Source organism: Lycorma delicatula, chromosome 9 (genome assembly GCF_047948215.1).
Source record: "Lycorma delicatula isolate Av1 chromosome 9, ASM4794821v1, whole genome shotgun sequence".
Lineage (NCBI taxonomy): Eukaryota > Metazoa > Arthropoda > Insecta > Hemiptera > Fulgoridae > Lycorma > Lycorma delicatula.
Genome location: NC_134463.1, coordinates 53,067,671 through 53,089,917, shown reverse-complemented (window position 1 = coordinate 53,089,917; position 22,247 = coordinate 53,067,671). Strand labels below are relative to the sequence as shown.

The 22,247-nt window shown below is 25.0% G+C and overlaps 1 protein-coding gene across 7 annotated transcripts in view; it reads right to left on the bottom strand.

Annotated features, from left to right (window-relative positions):
* Myo10A (unconventional myosin 10A) overlaps positions 1-22,247 on the bottom strand; it is a 765,283-nt gene that overhangs the window by 88,033 nt on the left and 655,003 nt on the right. For all 7 annotated transcript variants that reach the window (XM_075375939.1, XM_075375938.1, XM_075375940.1 and 4 more), the window contains 11 exons: positions 19,783-19,960; positions 17,168-17,291; positions 14,713-14,867; positions 12,696-12,890; positions 12,372-12,506; positions 10,120-10,407; positions 7,814-7,971; positions 7,055-7,279; positions 5,822-6,043; positions 4,789-4,894; positions 1,983-2,139 (listed from right to left, as the gene is read on the bottom strand). In XM_075375939.1, coding sequence (XP_075232054.1) covers positions 1,983-2,139; positions 4,789-4,894; positions 5,822-6,043; positions 7,055-7,279; positions 7,814-7,971; positions 10,120-10,407; positions 12,372-12,506; positions 12,696-12,890; positions 14,713-14,867; positions 17,168-17,291; positions 19,783-19,960 — 1,943 coding nt within the window. The remainder of the gene's footprint in view (positions 1-1,982; positions 2,140-4,788; positions 4,895-5,821; positions 6,044-7,054; positions 7,280-7,813; positions 7,972-10,119; positions 10,408-12,371; positions 12,507-12,695; positions 12,891-14,712; positions 14,868-17,167; positions 17,292-19,782; positions 19,961-22,247) is intronic.

Here is a 22,247-nt window from a genome sequence, read left to right as displayed (position 1 = left end):
TTAATTTTTGATGAATACAAATTATATTTCTGACTGAAGGCTCATTTCGCCTGACTATATGGCATTTTGTATCGCTCCTGCTTCATCCATCCCTAGTAATTGACTATAAACAATAATTATAATTATATAACAATTATTATAATTGTGATACTTTCGATTTATAAAGCAAAGAAACTGTAAACTAAAATTAACTGGGAAGATTTAGATACTAAATACTACACAGTACTATACATACTATATACTATAAGTTACTATACTATACAGATACTATATAGATTCTATAGATACTATATACTATAGATAGATACTAGGTACTATAGATACTATACGGATACTATATAGTTTTATGATGATAATCCACTTTTACTTTTTAAAAAGACATAAATAATAATAAATTATAGAAATTTCCTTTTTGAAGTATTTTGTAAGAATAGTTTAATTAATAATTATGATTATTCTGTTATTTTTTTCTTTTTCTTTCTTTCTTTTTTCTTTTGGATTAATTAATTAGTATTTACTGATAATGATAATTGCTTAGCAATGGGAATGACCATAGATGTTCATTGGTTCTAAGTAATTTATTTTTTGACATTTATGAAAGTTTTCTCTTCTTGAATTTATTTCAATATTTGCTCTTTTTATATGTATAGTAATTAAAGGATATTAAAATTTATATAAATCAATTTCACATGTTAATTTACTATAAATTTAATTACATGAATCATACAAAACAAAGCAACAAGATCTTTCCTTTAAGGTGTCATTGTTGTACAGAATTCAGTTCATATGATATGAAAATAAATTGGTAATAAGAAATACACAAAAGTAATACTAATATTAAAATAATAAAAATAGAAGATGATAATATTAATCATTTGTATTAAAACCCTGAAAATTAGAAAAAAAAGAATACAATGCTAACTGTTGTATATGTTTAGTATTTTTCTTAATTCTGATAATGGATTCCTCCTTATTTTATGGCTTGGTTGAATAATCTCCCATGATATTACACAAACACTAATAACCAGTCAAACATTGATGCCATTCATTATGCGGATGGTAACACTGATGACGTGAATGGGATGTCTTGAGTACAAAATGTTTTAATCAGTCTTGTTACACCTTATGATAAATATGGAAAAAACTTATAATTAATCTAGTTTTGGTCACTAGAGCAAAATCAATCATTATTATGACTGTAAACATCTTATAATGATTTATAAAATGTAACTGCATTTAAATACAATATATTATTTAAACACTTGTATTTAAATACAGTATTTGAACTAAATTGCAATTAAAATTAGTGCAGTAATAAATGAAGGCAGTTTAAAAAGGAGGGTTATCTTAAGGTGATAACTTGGGAGCTAGAATTTAATTATGCTTAATTAGTGAGGCACTTGTTAACTGGCAAGTGCCTCACCTGAAAGCAACTTTATCTACAGTGTATAAAGAAGGAAAGTGGATGCAGATGTGGTTGTATGTCTCCCAGCTTTGCTACATACGTCTGATTAAATCAGTCATACTAACAATTTCACTGATTTCAGTTTTTCCTCATTTAACTTGAAACCAATTTTTTTGTGAAGCAATATTTTACATAATATTAATAATAGAATAATTTTTATTCTAATTATTTATGTAGAAATAAAAAAAATTACTGATAGAAATCTAAAACATTCCTTTTTAATAGCAAGATAAAAATAAATAAAACTAAGTACTTCAAATGTATAACTAATTCTCAAGTAGGAAATAAAAGTATTACTTAAAAACCTAACCTTTAATGTTATTTTATAATTTTACTATGTATGAGAATTTAACGATTAAAGGACTTAACAAGGATCTGGTTATGAATTGTATTAAACAGTGGTAGATGATCTGTAACAGTGATTACACTGAGTGAACTTAGTAATGATCATGAAGAAAAGGCACAAAGAAATATTAAAATTTAAATAGTAAAAAATTAAAAGTTTTATATTATGTACCTTCAATTTTATTAAAGATGAAAGCTAATTCAGCTGGAATATCTAAATGATTTACTCCGGCAACTGCAATTGTACGATTTGCTTTTTCTTGTTCTTCCTTTTGAGCTTTTACTTTAGCACGTTCTCTAGCCATTTCAGCTCTTCTCTTCATTTCCTCCTAGAATGATAATTAATATCCATATAAAAATTTGTATTTCTAAAGTAGTAAGTTATTTTTGAAATATATAATTAATAGCCTATAAATATTGCTATTCACTGATTCATCATCTAATTTAAATGTTGCAGGCAGAATCTAAATAATTTGTAACTGGTTACAGAGTTTATGTGAGATTGACATTTGAAGGTTACATAGCACTAACAGTAATAATAAACTAGTATAACAACAACAGGGAAAGTTAAAACAACATAAAAAATAAAATTAAAAAATAAACATTTTGACATATTTGAAATAGCTGTTGTATTCAAAGATAATGCAGATCAAAAGATAAATTTAAAAAAATAAGATTAAATTTGTAATTTGTGGAACAAGTCACTGTATTTTATTCTTCAAGCTCAGAAGTAATTTGGTTGTTTTATTCAACATGAAATAAGTAAGAGAAAAAAAAATCAGTTTTTATTATATTGTACAGATTTCCATGTAATACAAAATTTTCAGAATACAGCAATTCAAAGATGAATTATATAAAAACAAAAATATTTTTCTTATTTTTATGGATTTAATAATTTAGAGGTCATTTTATTTTTTTAATTTGAGATAATTACAGTTATCCCTCTAAACTGATTCCAATTCAACCGATCCCTGGGTTAACTGATGCAATAACATAATCCTTCAAATATAATGGATGATTATTTACATTACTACAAACAATAATTAAGTTATAGTAGCATGATAATTTAATCAATTATTATACTTTTTTATGTCAAGAAATTTAAACACTGCTTATAATAATATAACCAAAGTGTAGGATGAAATTTCAGCTTCAAAAATTAGCAAGTATCAGAAAAAATACTAGTAGAATATTACAGAAATGATATAAATAAAATATAAAATCTAAAAATTACATTATTATAGTAAAAGGCAGTTGTAATATCACTGTTATCAATGGTTAAAATAGTTAAAAGAAAAATGTCTTGTCAGTAAGATGTTTACAACTGTTATGAAATTTATAATTCAAAATACGTAATTCTAACTCCTATTTATAAAAATTTATATGCACAAATATAAAATTCATAATTAATCAATAATCCCTGATGATGGAGGAATAATACGAAAGTGCTTAGATAATCAATACTCACAATTGATGGTAAGTGGATACTCTATTTTTATATAAATTGTACAATGCCAACAGTGCCAAATGTTAAGAAAATTATACTTCAAAATAATTCACAATTGAGAAGGCGCTATTGAAAATTGTTCTGAACATATTTATGCAAATGTTGAATGGGTTCCAGAAAAATCAGATTTAAAAAAAAAATTTTTAATTAATGTTATTTAAAAATTCAAGGGCAGAGTGATATTGTTTGTGTAAAAGAAAATGTTTAAATGAATTTGAAATAAATTGGTAAGAAAAATTAGTTCAAATATTTACTTAATTATACAATATCCTTTGTTGGTTATTAATTAGGTTAGATTTATACGTAAAATTTTATCTGATGAAATTAAATTATGCAAAAAAAATTACTTACTGCGTGTGTTATTCTTAGGAAATAACCCTCTCTCTTTACTGACTTTTTCATTTAATAAACTACCTATTGATCCCAATCAAACTAACAGGGGTTCTACTGGATAATAATTATTTAAAACATTTTATTTAAGGTTTTACAATTTTACTGAAAAAATTGGTAAACAAGAAAATAGTTAAAACTGTTCACAAAAAAGTTTACATTAAATCTAAAACTATATGACCATTTTGACTAAAATAATTAGTATAAAGAACTTTAGTATATAAAAACGAGTTGATACAAAAAATAAATAATCAGTGAAAAAGATAAAATTAACTATTAATGTATTATTTCTTCAATTCAATTTTTTTTCATACTGATTCCTTAATATCTCAAATTGATGACTGTTTAACAATCAAATAGCCATCTGGGTTTAAATTTTAAGTAAATTAAAAAAAAAAAAAAAAAAAAAATGGTTTTCCAATTTTTCATCAACCATTTAAAATAAAATTTTCATTTTATTATTTTACAAAAAAAAAAATTAAAATAATTATAACAACTGTAGCAGTTTAAGTAAAATTTAAGGAATTCATAATGCTTTTAAGAAAATGATGAATATGCAACTGGTGTACTTAACATTTTTCTTGTAAGACAGATCCTAGAAGTATCAATCAACAAACAATGTTTGTAACAAAAGAAATAATAGAGGACATATTTCTGCTAGTTGCCAGCCTTTTGGCTGGTTTCAACCTTACATCAGCTGCTGTATAAAACCCAGAAGCTCAGAAAAGGTCTAATTGACCAAAGAGTTATTTGCAGAAAGTCTGTACTGCTACTGAATTATATCTTAGAAAAATTATGAATTACAAAATCAGAGTAACTCCTTCACATAATTACTAATTTATCAAATAGAAACACGAAGAAAAGAAATAGGGGTTCATAAATATTTGTAGTATAAAACTAAAATTCTAAATACAATATTGATAGCTTGCAACTAAAGAAAATGTAAACTAACATACTAAACACTATTATAAATTAACATGATTAGAGACTAATTATACATTATAGCCAAGAAAAGAAAAACTTGTAGTAAAATTACAAAAAAATAAATTAATAAAAAACAAATTAAAAAATAAATTATTACCTTAAGTTGTGTATATCTTCTTCGTTGGCGTTTACCTCTGAAGTGAGCTTGAGCTTTAACAATTCCTCTTCTTAATGTTATATACTTTTTCCTTTCTCTCCAACCCCTACACAGAAATCATGTAAATAAATTAACTAATGAATATTTCTAAAATATTTTAAATTTCATACTTTATTTGGTTGGTTTCTCAAGGTGGACCAGAAATATTAATATGGACATAGTTCTACAAATAAGTTACAATTATAAGAGATGGGTGTAATTCCAGATCTCCATCAAATTTTCTGTTACAGAAAATTTTTTCTCTTTTCCATTTCTGTTACAATGCAAATTATACTGTTTTTTCCTATGATAAATCTCAATTTTATATGTTTTTTTCACTTTTTATACAATAACAGAAACTGAAACCTTACAAAATGTAAGGTTAAAGTGATACATGTTATGCATGGTTACATTTCATTGAAATCCATTTTTACCAGTTATATGGACTGTAACAGCTGTGCAGCCAGGATGTAAGTCCAGACTCCACACAAGCTTTAAGATTGTTAGTGGAAACATGAAATAGAAATATTGTAACTATGAAAAATGATATAGATAATAAGCTGAGTTTCTACCACTCTGCCACAGAGGTAGCAGAATGGTAGAGTTAAGTTTATCTATGTTAGGAATTAAAACTATTAAACTCATCATTGCAAAATCAGCTGATTTTCAAAGTCAAGCGTTCTAAGGTTCAAGTCTTTGTAAAGGCAGTCAGTTGCTTTTATATGGATTTGAATGCTAGAACCACATGGCGGAGTGGTCAACCTGAGTTTGTTCCAGACTATATGTTTATTGGTACATTTACACTTACACTACATATACAGCTATGTCAGCTATACATTACAGCTATGTCAGGCTACAGATGTACTATTACTACTACCGGCAAGCCTACACACACCTTGACCTGGCAGTAACTGGAAAAACTGGTTGGAGAAAATAATAACAACTGAAGGCAATATATATATATATATATCAAAGTATTGTGTATTCTGGTTACCTGTAAGCTGATTGTAATTTTATGGCACTTTTCTTCGACATTTGATAATGTTTTCTAGCAAGGAATCCTCTAACCCATTGTTGCAATATAATTGCTGCTCTTCTTAATATGGCTGCTCTATCTCTTTCTAAAGCTCTTTCCAGGTTTTCTCTTAAAAATACCTTTGTTGTACCTAACTGATATTCACCACCATGCCTTTCAAGAATCAAATTGCATAATTCCCTGCAGAAAGAACAAACAAATATAAATAATTAAGAACCACACTAACAATTTAATAAAACAATTTAAGAACTACCTTTTTTCTTTCATAAGTTAAAAATTCAAATATAAAAAGCTTTCTAATTATAATAATCCATTCTCAACAGTGTATTAACATTGTAATTTTAAGAGATTATAATTCAGATACATAATTTATATTACACAGGAAATTATTTGAACATTTTCAATAACTATTTTCAGTCAAGTTAAACATGTTTATATTAAAATCAAAAGGATATAATTTTTATTACTTTTTTTAAAACTTATCTAATATTAGGATCATATATAAACTATAATTATGGAAATGTATAAAAAATCAAATGCAACACAGAAGGGATTTTGTACACATTACCTATGAATGAAAAAGGAATGAATAATAAACTTTACATTTGTTTTTTGAAAGTTAGCATAATAGGTTTTGAGAAACAGATAACATATTTTTTAAAAACAAATTGGTTACCATTTTGAAAAAGTATGTTAGTAAAATATTTAAATTCATTTTTCTAGTAAAGAAACTATAAAATTAAACTAAAGATTTGTTACACTTTGTTGAGCAACTTATATTATCAATCAATGTCATTACACATTACAGTTACTATATTAAAATACCTAACAAAAGAAATACTGGCAGCCATTTTGTATTTGTTTGTCTAATGGGAAATTGAAATGATATTAGATAACAAAAGCAAATATTTTTGTTTTCAGGTTCATAAAAATCCATTTAATTTTTTTTAACATTTTATTTTTTTTAAATAACTGAAAGTAAGTTTTGAAAAATAATGAATAACTGAGTTATGATGTTATTGAGTTTTTTGAAAGTGGGATCATAAGGCATTCTGATAAAATTATGAGTTTTCCAAAGAAAGTTCCTTAGCCTCTTATAATCTAAGTAACTTCTTTACCATTTTTAATCTTTAATGAATATCATTAAAAAAATCTTATGGAAGTTTAATTTTCTTTTGTGACATTAATTACCTTGATGGTGTTCCTCTTGGTGGTACAGTACGAGTAGGTAAAAGGTAACGATATCTTTCAGCAAATTCTTGAAATTTTATACGAATTGGGTAACCAACCTTTCTGATTCTTATTGTCTCTAACATACCAGAATAACGAAGTTGCTCTAAAACAATCGGCATATCAAATTTCATAGCTGCCTTATCATTATTTGGTTTAATACATCGTACAAACCATGGATTACATCTGTAAAAAAAAATTAAATAAATATTCTTTAAATTTTAGTTATGATTAAATGACAATTAGATTAAAATGAGTTGTGTGAAACAGATTTTCTTAGTGAAAAGGATCTAGATGTAGAGTTAATCAATCTGAAATAGTATTAATAAATTAATCAGGCAAATCTAAATAAATTCTCCTTCTGGTTTCGATAAGCTCCTTGTGTTCCATAGAACCATGTGTTCTTTTCATAATTAACCCCTGATTGGACACATTGTAATTTGTGACCTTATTCCAGTAAATTACGTATTTTTAGTGAACCTAAGCTTTGTTTAAATATCATCATGAAAATAAATTTGGAGCTTAAAAAATATTTTTAATTGTCAGAAGTAAATGTGTTTTAACTCATCAATTAATTATTATCATTCTGTAATTAATGTGTGATGTAAGGTAAAACTTATTTGTGAATCAAGTAAGTTATTTTAACTAAATAATAACAGTAAAGTTACTAGTTATGAACTGTGACAATATGTCAGACAAACAAACAAGGCAAAAACTTACTTTGACATCGATTCTAAAAGTTGTTGTAATGAATCATGAAATCTAGCAGCAACTGTTGGAGTACGTGGTTTCATTGTTATAAATCTACCATTAGATTTATTTAAAGTTTTTGATGCTTCTTGACTACCTCTCACTGACACAAACATTTTGCTCAACATCTGAATAAAAAATTTAAAAATATTCATTATTAGTAAATTAATTATTTGTTTAAAATCACTGTTACAAAATTGTTAGATTATGTGAAATTGTCATATGTAAATTATTAGAATTAAGATCTGTTAATTATTATAAGACGTTTAACAACTCCAGTAACTTAAGGGTGTTACATTTCTTCCATAGGTTGATTGTCTCCTCACTTAATGCAGTTTTCCTTATCCTTAATTTGTTCATCATTAGATAGGTACCACAGGAACTTAGTCTGCTATCATATTGGCTGGCTCTGTAAATCTGGGGAAACACAAGTGCTTCCTTAGAAAAGTTTGATGAAATGGTAATTCTGCCACTGCTAGGAGTTACAAAAAGTTAACGACTCCTAGCAAAAAGTGCAAGGAGGGATTAAGGTGCCTATTGTGTAATGTCAGCAATTAAAAATGTTTTTTCATTTTAATGACAAACTATAAAAAAATTATAAGTAAGCAAAAGTTTTCTATTTAATATGAAAATGCTTTCAATAATAGCTCATCATCAGTGCTGCGGTGTTGAACTGCAGTTCCAGCTAAATTATGGCTGGTTATTGACAACTTTTTTTTAAATTATTGTTTTCTACGAAATCTTTTCCTTACATAAAGGTAATTTTAAAACTGGGCCTGATAAAGAAATGCTAAGTCCAAGCTGGAAATCTAACATGGGATTTTAGTATATTAATTAGTTGTCCTACCAATTCAGACACCAAGGATATAAAATTATTAACAGTTATTTAAATAAGTCATATTCATTAAAATTTTGGTAACCAGTTTCTAGGTACTACTATCATAACCTATACCCAAATTTATTGAGTAAATTATACTTTTCTACAATTGGTTGATTCAGTTCTTTATTTTCATAACAGTTAACAATTGTAAAAATTAACAATTGCATTGCATGGACTTTAATTTTTACCATATTCTGTATTCTCATTAAAAAAATATGAAATTTTATGAGAAAAAGACTGCAAAAATTTCCTTTTTTATTTAATAAAATGTCAAATTTTTTGTTGAATAAATGTTCAAAAATATTATTTGAAGATAATATCTACAGCTTTTTAGTTTGTAAAAAATTCATCACTTCATGTTAATTATTTTAAGAAAATTACTGAATTTTTTTTATTCTTAAAAATAATAACATTTATATCAAATTTTTTGACAGAAAACTGATTTACTAACCTTGGCAAAATTTGATAAAACTTTTTAAAAATGTTAAAAACTATATTAATGACTCACATTTAAATTTTATGGAAAGTTTTCTTTCAGAAGAACTTTTCGTAGCTTACAATAAGCTACGGAAAAAAAAACTTTGATAAAAGCTTTTTGTAGCTTTTATCAGTAGAAGAACAATTTTCATGTAATTTGAAAGTGTTGTAAATAATTTTTTAAATAGAAACTAGATATAAAAATCTTAAAATTTTAGTTATATTTCAGTAATTTATCCTAACATCTGTGATTAATATTTTAATTAGTATATAAATGCAGGAGCTGCTGTATGTCAGCCAGAATTTCTAACAACAGATCTTTTATGGGTTTTTAAGTGCTAATAGCACAATCTGTATTGCTATGAACCTTTAAAATAAATAAATAAATAAATATAGATAGATATTTTAATTTTATCAAACCTAAAAGGTAAAATATGTAATGGAAATAATAATATTTATTTCTTAAAATCTCATTTGCTAAGTATCTCTTTGGTATCTCATTTGTATCTCTTTGGTGTCATGGCATGTAAAACGTTTGACAACATGGAATGAAATTATTGATGAGATTCATGCAAAATTGAAAAATAAACAATTTGCTTTCTATTTTCAGAGAATGCAGTTCTTCTAGATCTTCTGCTGTAAATTTTTAAAAATAGTTGATAGGAACATCAAAATGACTTATATATTATCATAATATCATCCATAAATATATAAATATCACCTATTATGTATTTACCACCATCTACCACTTAACAAATACATTTTTAACTTTATGCAAAAAAATCATAACTCAGTCATTAACAAAATGTGTATGTATGTTTATAATTATTTCAATATAAGAAATAAATGTAGATGCTGTAAAAAAACATTTTTTAAAATTAAATGCATAGCTTTAAAAAATTAAATTAAATAAACTTACTGGAAGTGAACTGGATATAAGAAGTTCTACGACATCAGGTCTAAGAGTATCTCTATTTTTATCAAGAAATCCTTCAACATTGTACCAAACAGGACCAGCAAAATGTCTAATACCAAATTCTGGCCCATTTAATCGAGGACGTGAATATAATTCATTGAGAGCATGATTGTAATGACATTTTTCAAGAAATGACAGATCAGTTGCTCGAGGGAAATTAGATTCATCATCGAGAAGATGTAAAATACCAACTGGTTTTTTTGACAACAAATGAATTACAGGCAAATTGTCCTGAAATGCAATTTATAAAATGTTAGTTGCATTATATTAAAAAATAATATAAGATTTTAGTATATTATAATAGACTAAGAACAAAAAATAATTTTATTAAATAGCTCAATCATGTAGCATTTTGGCAGCAGCACATACTGATTACAGCAATTACTCATATGGTTGAACTCCCGTAATTCATTGCAATTGCAAAAGAACATCTGGTTACCTATCCTGTCAGATAATCTAATAAATAATAAATAAATGCAACAAAAGAAGAAAGAGTGTTGCCATACAGCATAGTTAATAGTACATATTTTAAAACAATTTCAATTTGATCTTAAAACAAGCATAAAAAAAACATAAAGGAGTTAATTGTAATCTTCTTCACAGTGCATAAATTATTTAACAACAAAATGATGTGGAATTCAATAATGCAGGTAACATGCAGTCTTATACGTGACACCTTCAATCTGTTTTTATCATAAGGAATGATTGAATAGAATTAATGACACTTCTCTCAGAGAAAGCTATTCTCTTTAGTGCCTCTTGTACCTCAGATGTTTAACATGCATCACAACCATTAACAGTCTGGGTTAGATATGTTAAAGCAAGTTAATTACAAACACCTTTCAGCTGCAAAACAGTGTCTTGTATACCACTTTTTCCATCCCATAGACAATATTTGTTATGGTAATTTAAATACAGCAATAATACGATAGTAAAAATCATGTGATGCAAATATTAGTATGTCTGAATAAATTATAAAAAAAATTCAGAAATTAATATGGAATTAGATGGATATTTCTAGACAGTTAAAATTTTTATGAAAAAAAAAATAATAAAGAAACTATAAAAACAATATTATTCATAATAATTAAAGTAGTTCAAATAGATTTAAAAAAATTATACTTTAGGTTTTCCTGACTAATCTAAATTTTCTTGGCATGTCTAAAGGTTTTGTTCTCTGTTAAAACTGGTTAATATTATTATTCTCCTTAAGTGAATATTTTTAAAGTTGAATGAAATTATCATTATGAATGAATAAATATTATAATACTGTATGTTAACAGTGATATGTAAGAAATGATGTAGTGATGTAGGATTATTACTAACTGAGCTTATTCAGGGACCTTTAGTAAACTCAATTTCATTAACTTTCTGCTGTAAGATTTTGTAATGACCATATCCTTACAAAATTTTACATGAGGAATTTAGGAGATAAATAACCAAAATCCCTGATGTCTTACAATTGGATTTTAATAAACACTCATCTGTAATATTTTGTAAAAAATTAAGTAAGTCTGCATCAAAAATAATTAAGAGCAAAATAGTCATGCAAAATAGTTGTGCAAATTGGTATACTACAAGCTAAAAATAAGAACTTAACGTAATGAAATTTACTGTAGATGCTTAGTGTTCAATATTGACTTGTTCTGAATATCTGATCCAATGTTCACTCACAATCGGGATACTTTGTAGATTTTATTCATTACAACTTATGAAGTGATGTGATGGTTTATGTAAAATTTGTTGTTATAATAAAAGGCTATAGTAAATCATCAAAACTGAAAATTTATTTTAAAATTTCCTAAACAGCAAATAAAAATAACAGTCACTTTAATTTAGTGAGATAATTACCATGAATTACAACACACTTTATAATTCTAGTCATACACTGAACTTAATGTTAATATTCAACTATGGCGAAATACTCATATTTACAAAAAATGAGCACAAATTATGTATTGATCTCAATGGCAGAGTGATGATGCTTCTTCCTTTCACCTGTAGGATTCTGAGTTTAACTACTTGCAAGGTATGGCATTTTTTCATGTGCTACAAAATTCATTATCATTCATCAGTAACTGATATTGGACATCAGCCTATTGTTGATAGATAAATACACATATAAATATCAAGAAATACAAAAAAAGAAAGATGTAATAAAGAGATGTAAAATTTATATATAAAGAAAAACTTACTGAATATGTAATATTTTGCCATACAATTTTCTCTTTGGCATATTCTTGTTGTTCTAATTTAAAAATATGTTTATTAAAATAAAACTGTAGATTTTCATTAGCATAATTAATACACAGTTGTTCAAAACTATTTTCCTGTAAAATAAGAAATAATCTATTACTATGTTTACTTGGAAGTAACAGTTTTACATTTAATGAAAGAAAAACTAATTAAAATTAATTATTAAATCATTTAAGCATAAAATTTTACATTAAATAAATATTTATATTTAAAATGCAAATTACAATAAAAAAATATTGAGTCAATAAAAAATATTATTTTACCTTAAAATCTTCAAAACCAAAAATGTCTAGAATAGATATAGCTGTTGTCTTTTTTGTACCCTTATAAACAATGTGATTTATTCTTGCAACAAGCCAAGCAAATAATGAACTGTACAGTGCTTTGGCAAATGCATCCCTTGCATCAAGAGCTTGGTCAATACTAAGAGCTGTTAATAATCTTTCATTTCTTGCCTCCTGTAAAAAACATAATAGTAGGTAACTGAATATTCACTGAGATTTTTTTTTTTATTAAACAAATAGAGAGGTCACAAAGGACCTTCTAACTGTTTGTGATATTTATTTAATTTTATTAAAAGTATTATGAATGGTTGAAGGTTTACTCCTTTCTCACCTTTCTACTGTATTGGTGCAGCTAAGAGGTTAAAACCCTAGTGCTTATTATTGTATTGTCAGTTTGATATATGATTTTTTGTGGTTCTAAGTCTTTTCCAGTGTGTGTATGTAACCTTTTTTATACTCATTCATACCCAACAATCTAACTATTTAACTGTAAATGATCTATTACTTGCATATAAATTTAAATCCTTATTCAAATATTTTTTAATTTTATTTGTAATTTTACTGTTTAATTTAAAATTTAAATTGTTAATGACAAACTGCATGAAAATGGTTTATAAAATATTTTTAAAAACTTCAAATGTTTTCAGTTGTCTTTGCAATCATCCTCAGTGATTAGTACTGCTATGTTTTATAATGGCATTAGCTGATATTTATTTTATTAGACTGTCGTATATTAAGATGTGATTGAAAAGCAATTTGATTTGTGTTTGTTCATTTAGATCATCAATATTATTTGTATTCATATGTTTATACATTCCATAACATTGAAATATGTTGAAATGAAAACAAAGAAAATATATAATAAATATTTTACTGAGGTTGCTGACAATGTTGGTAGTTTTAATATTTTGTATGATTTTTGTCTCTGAGGTGGGTAGTGAATGTTGAGCCTATGCTACAGTAGAGGGGTTTTAAGTACAATTGTATCTTTATTTACAATTGTGTTTGAATTGACCAATCAAGAATATTTTACCATCAGAACAGTTTAAATATATATGTATATGTTTGAGGGGTAAATGTTATCTATATACTGATTTATTTATCAATTTTTGTAAAAAAAATTCCTTTTTTTATGTATAAATTTATTTTTGCATAAAATACAGATAATGGGTTTATTTTTTCATAAAAAAGCTTGAAAAGAAAAAAATTTATAGATGTGATTGCAAAAGAAGTGTAGTATTTAATGATGGCTAAAAATAATAAAAGATCCTTTGACAGTTAACTTACTTGATTAAGATTATCTGAAGAAAATATTATATATAGATTAATTGCTGCATATTACATCATATACAATGTACTACGTACACTGCAATTACTCATCTGCATATAACTATGTTTTTGAATTATATTTTCCTGTTTTAAGTTATGACATATTATTATTCAGTAAATTAGTCACTTGGAACAATAGAATTATTTTAATTGTATGTATTTTCTACAATAACAATAACATAAATGTAATTTCATAACCATAGTGAGACTGGTTTATTTATATTCATAAAAAATCATATACAACTCTTGCATTATGAAATTAACTTCACAGATTCTTTTGGTTAAAAATAAACAATTTGCTTTTTAACTCAAAAATGTTTTAGTTTATATTATAAATGTTAAAGGATATTATAAATGTGATTTCCCTAAATATGTGACCCTACATATTTACATTTTGTACAAGAAAATTTTATTGATCAATCCCAAATTTTTTTAAATTTATATTTACTTTAAGACAAGATTAATATTAATAATAATTGAATGAATAAACCATAACAAGCATTAGATTTATAATTAACCACTTTAATCTCATTAAATATCTAAACCACTTTCTTTCTTCAATTTTCATTTTGCAAGAAAAATTTAGTTTTCATTGTTGTTAGCATAAAAAGAAACTTTAACAATTTTTAAAACCAACAATATGAGTATTAATCTGAAAAATACTTACAGTTGTTTTAGTTGTTAGAGCTTGTTTGATACCATCAACACTTAATTGTAAAAGATGGCCAGTCCAACGAATTTCAGCATCTGAACCAATTTCAACTCCTTCTTGCCCATGTTTTAATTGTTTTCGATGGAAATATACATTACCCAAATGTAACACTATAATAAAATAATAAGAACAGTATTGTTATTTTATTTATTACTTATCTTAATAATGATGATTATTAAACATTGTTTTTAGTAATGATATTTGCTTGGTACATTTTTAAATTCTTCGCAGTTGAATAATTCAGTTTAGTTTCTGAATGGCAGTTTTTTAAACCGTCATTACTGGGTTTTTCATCAGAGCCTTTTAATTTGTTTTCTGAACATTCCTAATTTTATATTGTTGATGTTTTCAAAGATACATATTATTTTAATTTCTGAATTTTTTTTTATAACTGTAATAACATTCACAATGAAATTTCATTAACTTTTATTCACGTTTCTTAAATTCCTAATTAACATTAGTAATACTCAGAAGTGACAGTCTACTTTTATTATTACTATTATTATATTTAAATTCATCAATATCTAGGGGATTTTTTATTACTTTGCGTAATAAAAAATCCCCTAAGTTTTAAAATTTTTTTCTCTTAAACAGAAGACTACTCGGTATTCTTGTTTGAACCATGTAAGAATAATCTTGACATGTAGATATTTTTTTCCCTGTGCACACAATGAGATGACATTATCAACGCCGAGACACACATTTACTATACTAAATAATTAAAAGTTAACAATTAAAATTTATCTTAAAAATTAAACAAATGTAAAACATCTAGGCAGTAGGCTAGATGTGAAATAAAACCAAAATTAAAACAATATTAAAAATCTAACATAAAACAACAAAATTACCATATGTCAAAAGGCAAACATTTACGATTTTAATAAAATATTTGAATCAAGATTCACAGCTTTAAAAATCATAAGACATTAGATAACAGTGATACATTTTTGCCTAAGATATTTTGAAAGTTAGCCGATTTTGAAAGTGTAGAAGAACTAACATTATCATTACTGCACACTTGTAATGTTGATAGCTACTTTAGCTATATGAATAAAGATGTAGTAAATTAGTTGGATTTTAGTTTGCCTATCATTAGTGCCATGCAAGTTGATAGGATGATATCAACTGAAGCTTATTTAGAAGAAAAATCTATTGATGTTGCTTCTTGATGCTTCTATTCTAAGAAAATAATGTTGCAAAATAATGTTTTTTTGATATTGGTAATATTAAGGGTAGGTTAAGAAACAAAAGTGCGGTTTCTTTCTCTGCTTAGCCTAGCCTTCATTAACGTAGAGTACTAAACATAAATTAATGAATACTTTACAGAGAATTTTCAATAAAATCAATAGAGCTCTCCTTCTAAGTTATTTCATATCAGACTGGGATACCTTGTTCAGATAGCTAAAAAATTAATTTATGAAGTTAAGGTCAAACAAAATTTAATTCCTAAGCAAATTGGAAATGGAAAAGTGACACATCCGATAAAGCAATTAGCAATTGAAATGTTCCATAAACTTTTCAGATGATCAACTAATCTCAAGACTAATTTTAACATGGCTCATTGGTATAAATATTATATAAAAAATTATAAATATAAATATAATCTGCTTAACAACAAATATTTGTATTAATTTAGATCCTAACGCTTTCAGAAAATTATTTCCATCTTCAAATATATATTGTAACTAATTGTACATATAATAATAATAATACTTCACATATTAAATGAGTTAGATAAATAAAAACATATTTGTACAAATAAAACAATTGATCATCAATTATTAAAATCAAGTCATATGTAATGTGTCTTGTCAGTGTGGTAGTTACAATTGTTATGAGTACCACATTGACAAGACGCATTACGCATGACTTGATTTTAATAACTGACAATCAATTGATTTATTTATACAAATATGTTTTTATTTAATTAATTCATTTAATATGTGAAGTATTATTATATAGTTACGAAACGTCTTTGAAGATGGAAATAATTTTCTGAAAGCATTAGGATGTAAATATACAAATATTTGTCGGTATGCAGATTAGATTTATAAGTTTTTATATAATCTCAACAGATCTTTGGTTAGTTTGCTCACCGTATATATCAGAAGAAGTGTTTCAAAACAATTCTATAATGTAGTAGGATATAAAAACTGTATCGTCAAAGCTGTAAGAGATACCTCAGTTGATGGAATATAACATTCATTTACAAACATATCTTATCCTATGAATTTGTTATGTTTTTTTTTTAATAAAATTGAGGGTAGTTTTTTAGTGAATTATTAGGAAATTTAGTGAGGTTAACTATTGTTACAGAACATATTTACATTGATAAAATTGTTTCTTAAAATAATATTTTAAATGTTATTTAGATATTAATGTAAAATAAACTAAAAAAATATATATATACCAGATGCAAGTATTCTAAAAATAGTATCTTGTTCTTCTGATGTAAATCCAAGAACTTGCATGGCAGATAATAATGACTGAAAGTCTTCACTATCATATTTTCCATCTATTTCACAACTGCCACCCTAAAATAAAAGAAAGTAATTATTAGAGTAATATATTACTAGTATATTCAAGGCTTAAAATAAGAAATTAAGCTAACATTTCATTTTATACATATCTGATATGTTGTGTGTTATTTCAAAAACATTACATTTTTTTACATTCTATCCTTATCAACTTATCTAATATAATGGGTTTCATGAAATTATTATAAAATTTAAAAAAAGTTTGAAATTCTTACATCAATAATAATTTTTACTTTGAAAATACTCTTTCCAGTAAAAAGAAGGATTTTTTTAAAATTTAGTCATGCCAATTTAAAATTAATATTAATAATGATTAAAATATTTATATTAATAAATTGATATTATTATAAATTTTATAAGATAATTAACTGAATACACTTTTCTGATTTACACCAAAATAAAAATAAAATACTGAACTCAAATTCAGATATACTAAAATTTTAAAATTATTCTATTTTAATTAAAATGCAGTTTATTCTGATAAAACTAATTGTGTGCACTTAAAAAAAATGATGGAGGAATATTCCCAGGTGATTGAAAGTCATGATCTAAATTCCTTGTACTATACAGGTTCTACGTCTGATACTTCAGTGCAAAAAAAATACACGGTGATGATCAGCAGTGTTCAAAATTCTCAGTAGTAGTAAAACAACAAGTAAAAACGTTCTTACTTAAATAGAGTTTCATCCTGTTTAAATCAAGGATTTTTCCTTAATTTCTTTTACACATATGAACTGTTATTTATTATTAACAATGAATTTCGGTAATCACTCATCAGTAACTACAGTTAGTGACTTTATCTTACAACATCAAATAGATTAATTTAATCATTAGGTAAAGTGGTTAATATGATAGCTTCTACATTTGATTGTCTTGACTTTGATTCTGGGCAAAGATAGTTTCCATTAATTTTTTAACATTTCTTTTTTTGTTTCCTCTGTCTTATCTTTTTTGTTAAAATACACGTCCAAGATAATAATACCAATATTAAAGTAAAATAGATAAGGGCAGTAAGGGTGTAGAATTCTCAGAACAATAAAGTTATTTTTACCATTTTTATGAAAATTAGTCTTTGTTATTACTACTGATAGGTAATAAAAGGGGTAGATAAGAGCTGTAATACAAAAATTTATTTAATGAATGAAAGTCAGTTTATGAAAAATCAGTTCACCTACAACTTGGTCTATATCCTTACTGAGAGAATTACATTATCAGAGTGCAGCAATGGATGTAGAGAAAAAGAATATGGAGTGCTAGCTTAGTTGCTATTAACATGGATCAAATTACTGAATGATTTTTGTAACAATATTTTCTGCTTTATACATTTTAACATGTCCTGCTTTTCTACATAATAATATTTAAATTACATTCTTATAAAATCATGTTACTTTATGATTATTGTTTTAGGTATATTGCAATTCCATAATAAGGGAATTAAAATTTTATTTACAAAAAAAAAAATCTGATCAAAAAATTTGCAAAAAATTAATATAACCTTTAACCTTTTATTAACCTTCCCTATTACATGATTATTTATTTTAGCTAACTCAGTCAAATTTTGTTAACAATGAGAAATTCCACCTTTAAACAATGTGAATGTTGTAAAGATGTGTCTTTAAAATTTACAAACTAATAATCCTTAATAACAACAATATTCACAAAATAAATTTCCATTTGAGACATGACTTTGTGCCATATTTCAACATTATTTCAATATTTTTCATCTATGATTGGATAAAAAAAAAATCATTCAATTCAATACGGTGAGTAAAATTCACATTTAAGTGCAATTGTATAAGAAGGTAAAATTCATTTAACTACTTAATCAATTATAATGGTACTATCTCAAAATTTGTATCTACTTAAAAGTAGAAATATTGAAAAGGTGATTTATAATTATTTATTTTTTTTATACTTCTGAAACTATAATCACGTTGGTAAGAACCAATGCACATACATAAAAAACCTTTACTTTATTACATTAAAGTAATAATAATAATATTACATGACAGCAATCTGCATACAAAGAACAAGAACTGTCATGTTTTATTCATAACATGAAACATTTCTTCGCACTGCTTTAAAAATCTCTAAATAACAATAAGTAAAAACCACACAAAATATCATTCTCATTTTGATATTCTTTCAAATAAGATTTCTATAAGCTGCTGCAATTGCAGTTTATTCTTTTTTGATTTTCACATTAAATTTAAAATAACATTTAAAAATTAATAAATTTTTACAGTAACCTGTTTCAATTTCTTTCACATTAAACACAAAGAGATATATCTTAGAATAAGTTCGGCACTGTATAATGAAATTGATTGAACATTAAATGTATTAATCAAAATGACTGATTTATTACATAAATAAAATAAAACCATTAAGTTACATGATTTTTTATTTTAATGAGTGTTATTTATCCGTAACTAACTTATTATAATCAGAAAATTTTAAAAATTATATATATATAAAACAATACAATTACCTGATTGAGATAGAAATATTTGTCAGCAGATAAAAGACCATATTTTAATTTGGTTTCTTCAGATAATCCAGCTAAAAGTTCATAAAATACATGGTAATTTCTTTCATCTGGTGCTTGTGTAACTATTCTTGATTTTTCTAAAAGGTATTCAGTTACTTTAGCACCTAGAATAACACCACTGTAAAACAAAAAAAAAAAAAAATAATTTACTATCTATTCAATTAAAAATTCTAATTTATTCAAGTGAAAAAAAATAATTATTATTTATTCTTAATAACATTCTAATAATAATATTTGAAAATTACAGTAAATACTTCATCATATGAGATAAACTTATGGTTTTACATATTATTTCAATTTTGAATTCATTACTGCACATTCGAAGGATTGTCTAACAATTTTATTTAAAATTAAATTTAACAATTTTACTTAATTTTTGTTTAAAATGAATTAGAATATACTTGCACATAATAAAAATGTTTTTTAATGATTGCCTTCAAAATAGTTATTTTAATTTTATAATAATTTCTTTTTATCACATATTTGCATATTATTTCATTAATTTTGTTATTTTTGATATTGATATGGATTTTAACTACGACTTTGTTTTAATTATTAATTTTGTATTTTCTAATTCTGCTGTGATTTATCTTTTTTCATAGTTTCTTGTGATCCTTCTAGGCAAATACATGATGGGATAGTTCTTTTTTATTAGTGGTCTAGGCATACCTATCCTTTGATATGAATTGTATAACACATTATTATGTAATAATATTAAATATTAGATATTACCTTATTATCAAATATCAATCTGATTAAAATACTGTATTTACATAATACTACCTATATTAAAAACTGTGATATAATTAATTTAATTTGTTTGTATAAATGTGATAAAAATGTTTGTTTAATTAACTTTACCTACAAAGAACAATGTATTATCATGATTCAACCTGCTGATTGTCATCTCTGTGACTGTTACTCTTCATTGACAATTGTTAGCATAGAGTAGTTTCATACTTGCAATTCAATTAGATATTTTACCTTCATCTTAACAATGGATTAATTTCATTTGGTTACATGTCATTAATAGTAAAATAATATTACCACAGAATGAAAATCTGATTTTCAAAACATAATGTTCCAATAAACACTAAAAACGACTAAATTTACTGAACTACTAAATCTACTACTGAACTACTGAACTTATTACACATTGTAATAACATTTGGGATTTATCTCATATTTTGCCATTTGATAATAAAATATTTGGAAGAAAAATAAAATTTAAAATCAGATTAATAAGATGCTTGATTATGCTTTTAGAAAGAGTTTATATTGTGCATTTGTTTTGGGTGATGAATTAATGTGGTAAAAAATTACTTAAACTATTGATTTTTGTAATGTAAGTTTTTACTGTAGGTCAATTTTTTGATGGTCTAATTTGTTTTTTATGTCTATTCTTATTACACAATAATAATAATTTTTTGATACAGATAATTTTCTTTTAAGAAGTAGTGTTTTTCATTTTGACATTATAGAAAGAGATAACACTTAATGAGATGTTATCTCATTAACCCACTGAGATATTAAACTCAGTGCCATGTTTATCATCTGTTTAAAGTAGATGCATTGATCTGTTTAATGTAAATTGCATTACTGAAACATTATATTAATTAAAAACAAAAATACAGTAGTAATTATAAGATAAAGAGGTAGTGGTGATGACCAAACAATTATGTTACTGGAATCTTGATTAAAATTTATAGACTGTGAAAAACTAACCAGTTTTACAACAGTATTTATCCAGCAGGGATTGTTGATTAGGTTCTGAGATATAATGTTATGCTTTATTTAATTACTTAATCAATTTACCACTACAAAACTTTTAATTAATTATGTTAATATTTTGCAAAAACCTTTGGTTTAAATCAGAATATTTCTGAAGTTTATAAAAACAAAAATAAGAGAAAAGTAAACAAATTTTACAATTACTTTGTTTATTTTTGTGTGTGTTCTTGTACATCATAATTGTAAAACCTGTACTTTTTTTTTACCAAACCCTGGGTAAAACATGATTTTCCACATATATTTCCACACTACAGTTATTAAAGTACAGTTTGTGCTTCACTTGACCTAAACGTGTAATCTATTTTTTCTTTTATTCTGTTTTCCAAAAAATCTTTCTTATGCTCTCATTTCAATATTCATTGGCTGCAATATTACACTACAATTTTGGAAGAATAAATGCAATGGTTTATTTTTACATATGTTTAAATTGTATAATCACACTCAGACTAATATCACTTTCTGTTTGGTGTATTTATACAAATAAATAAAAAATTATGACCAAATATCTTGAAAAAATTCAACAAAAAAATTATGAAAGTTTACAAACAAACCAATCAGTGTAAAATATATCTTGATAATATTTAAATCTATTAAAATAGATTACACAGGTTATA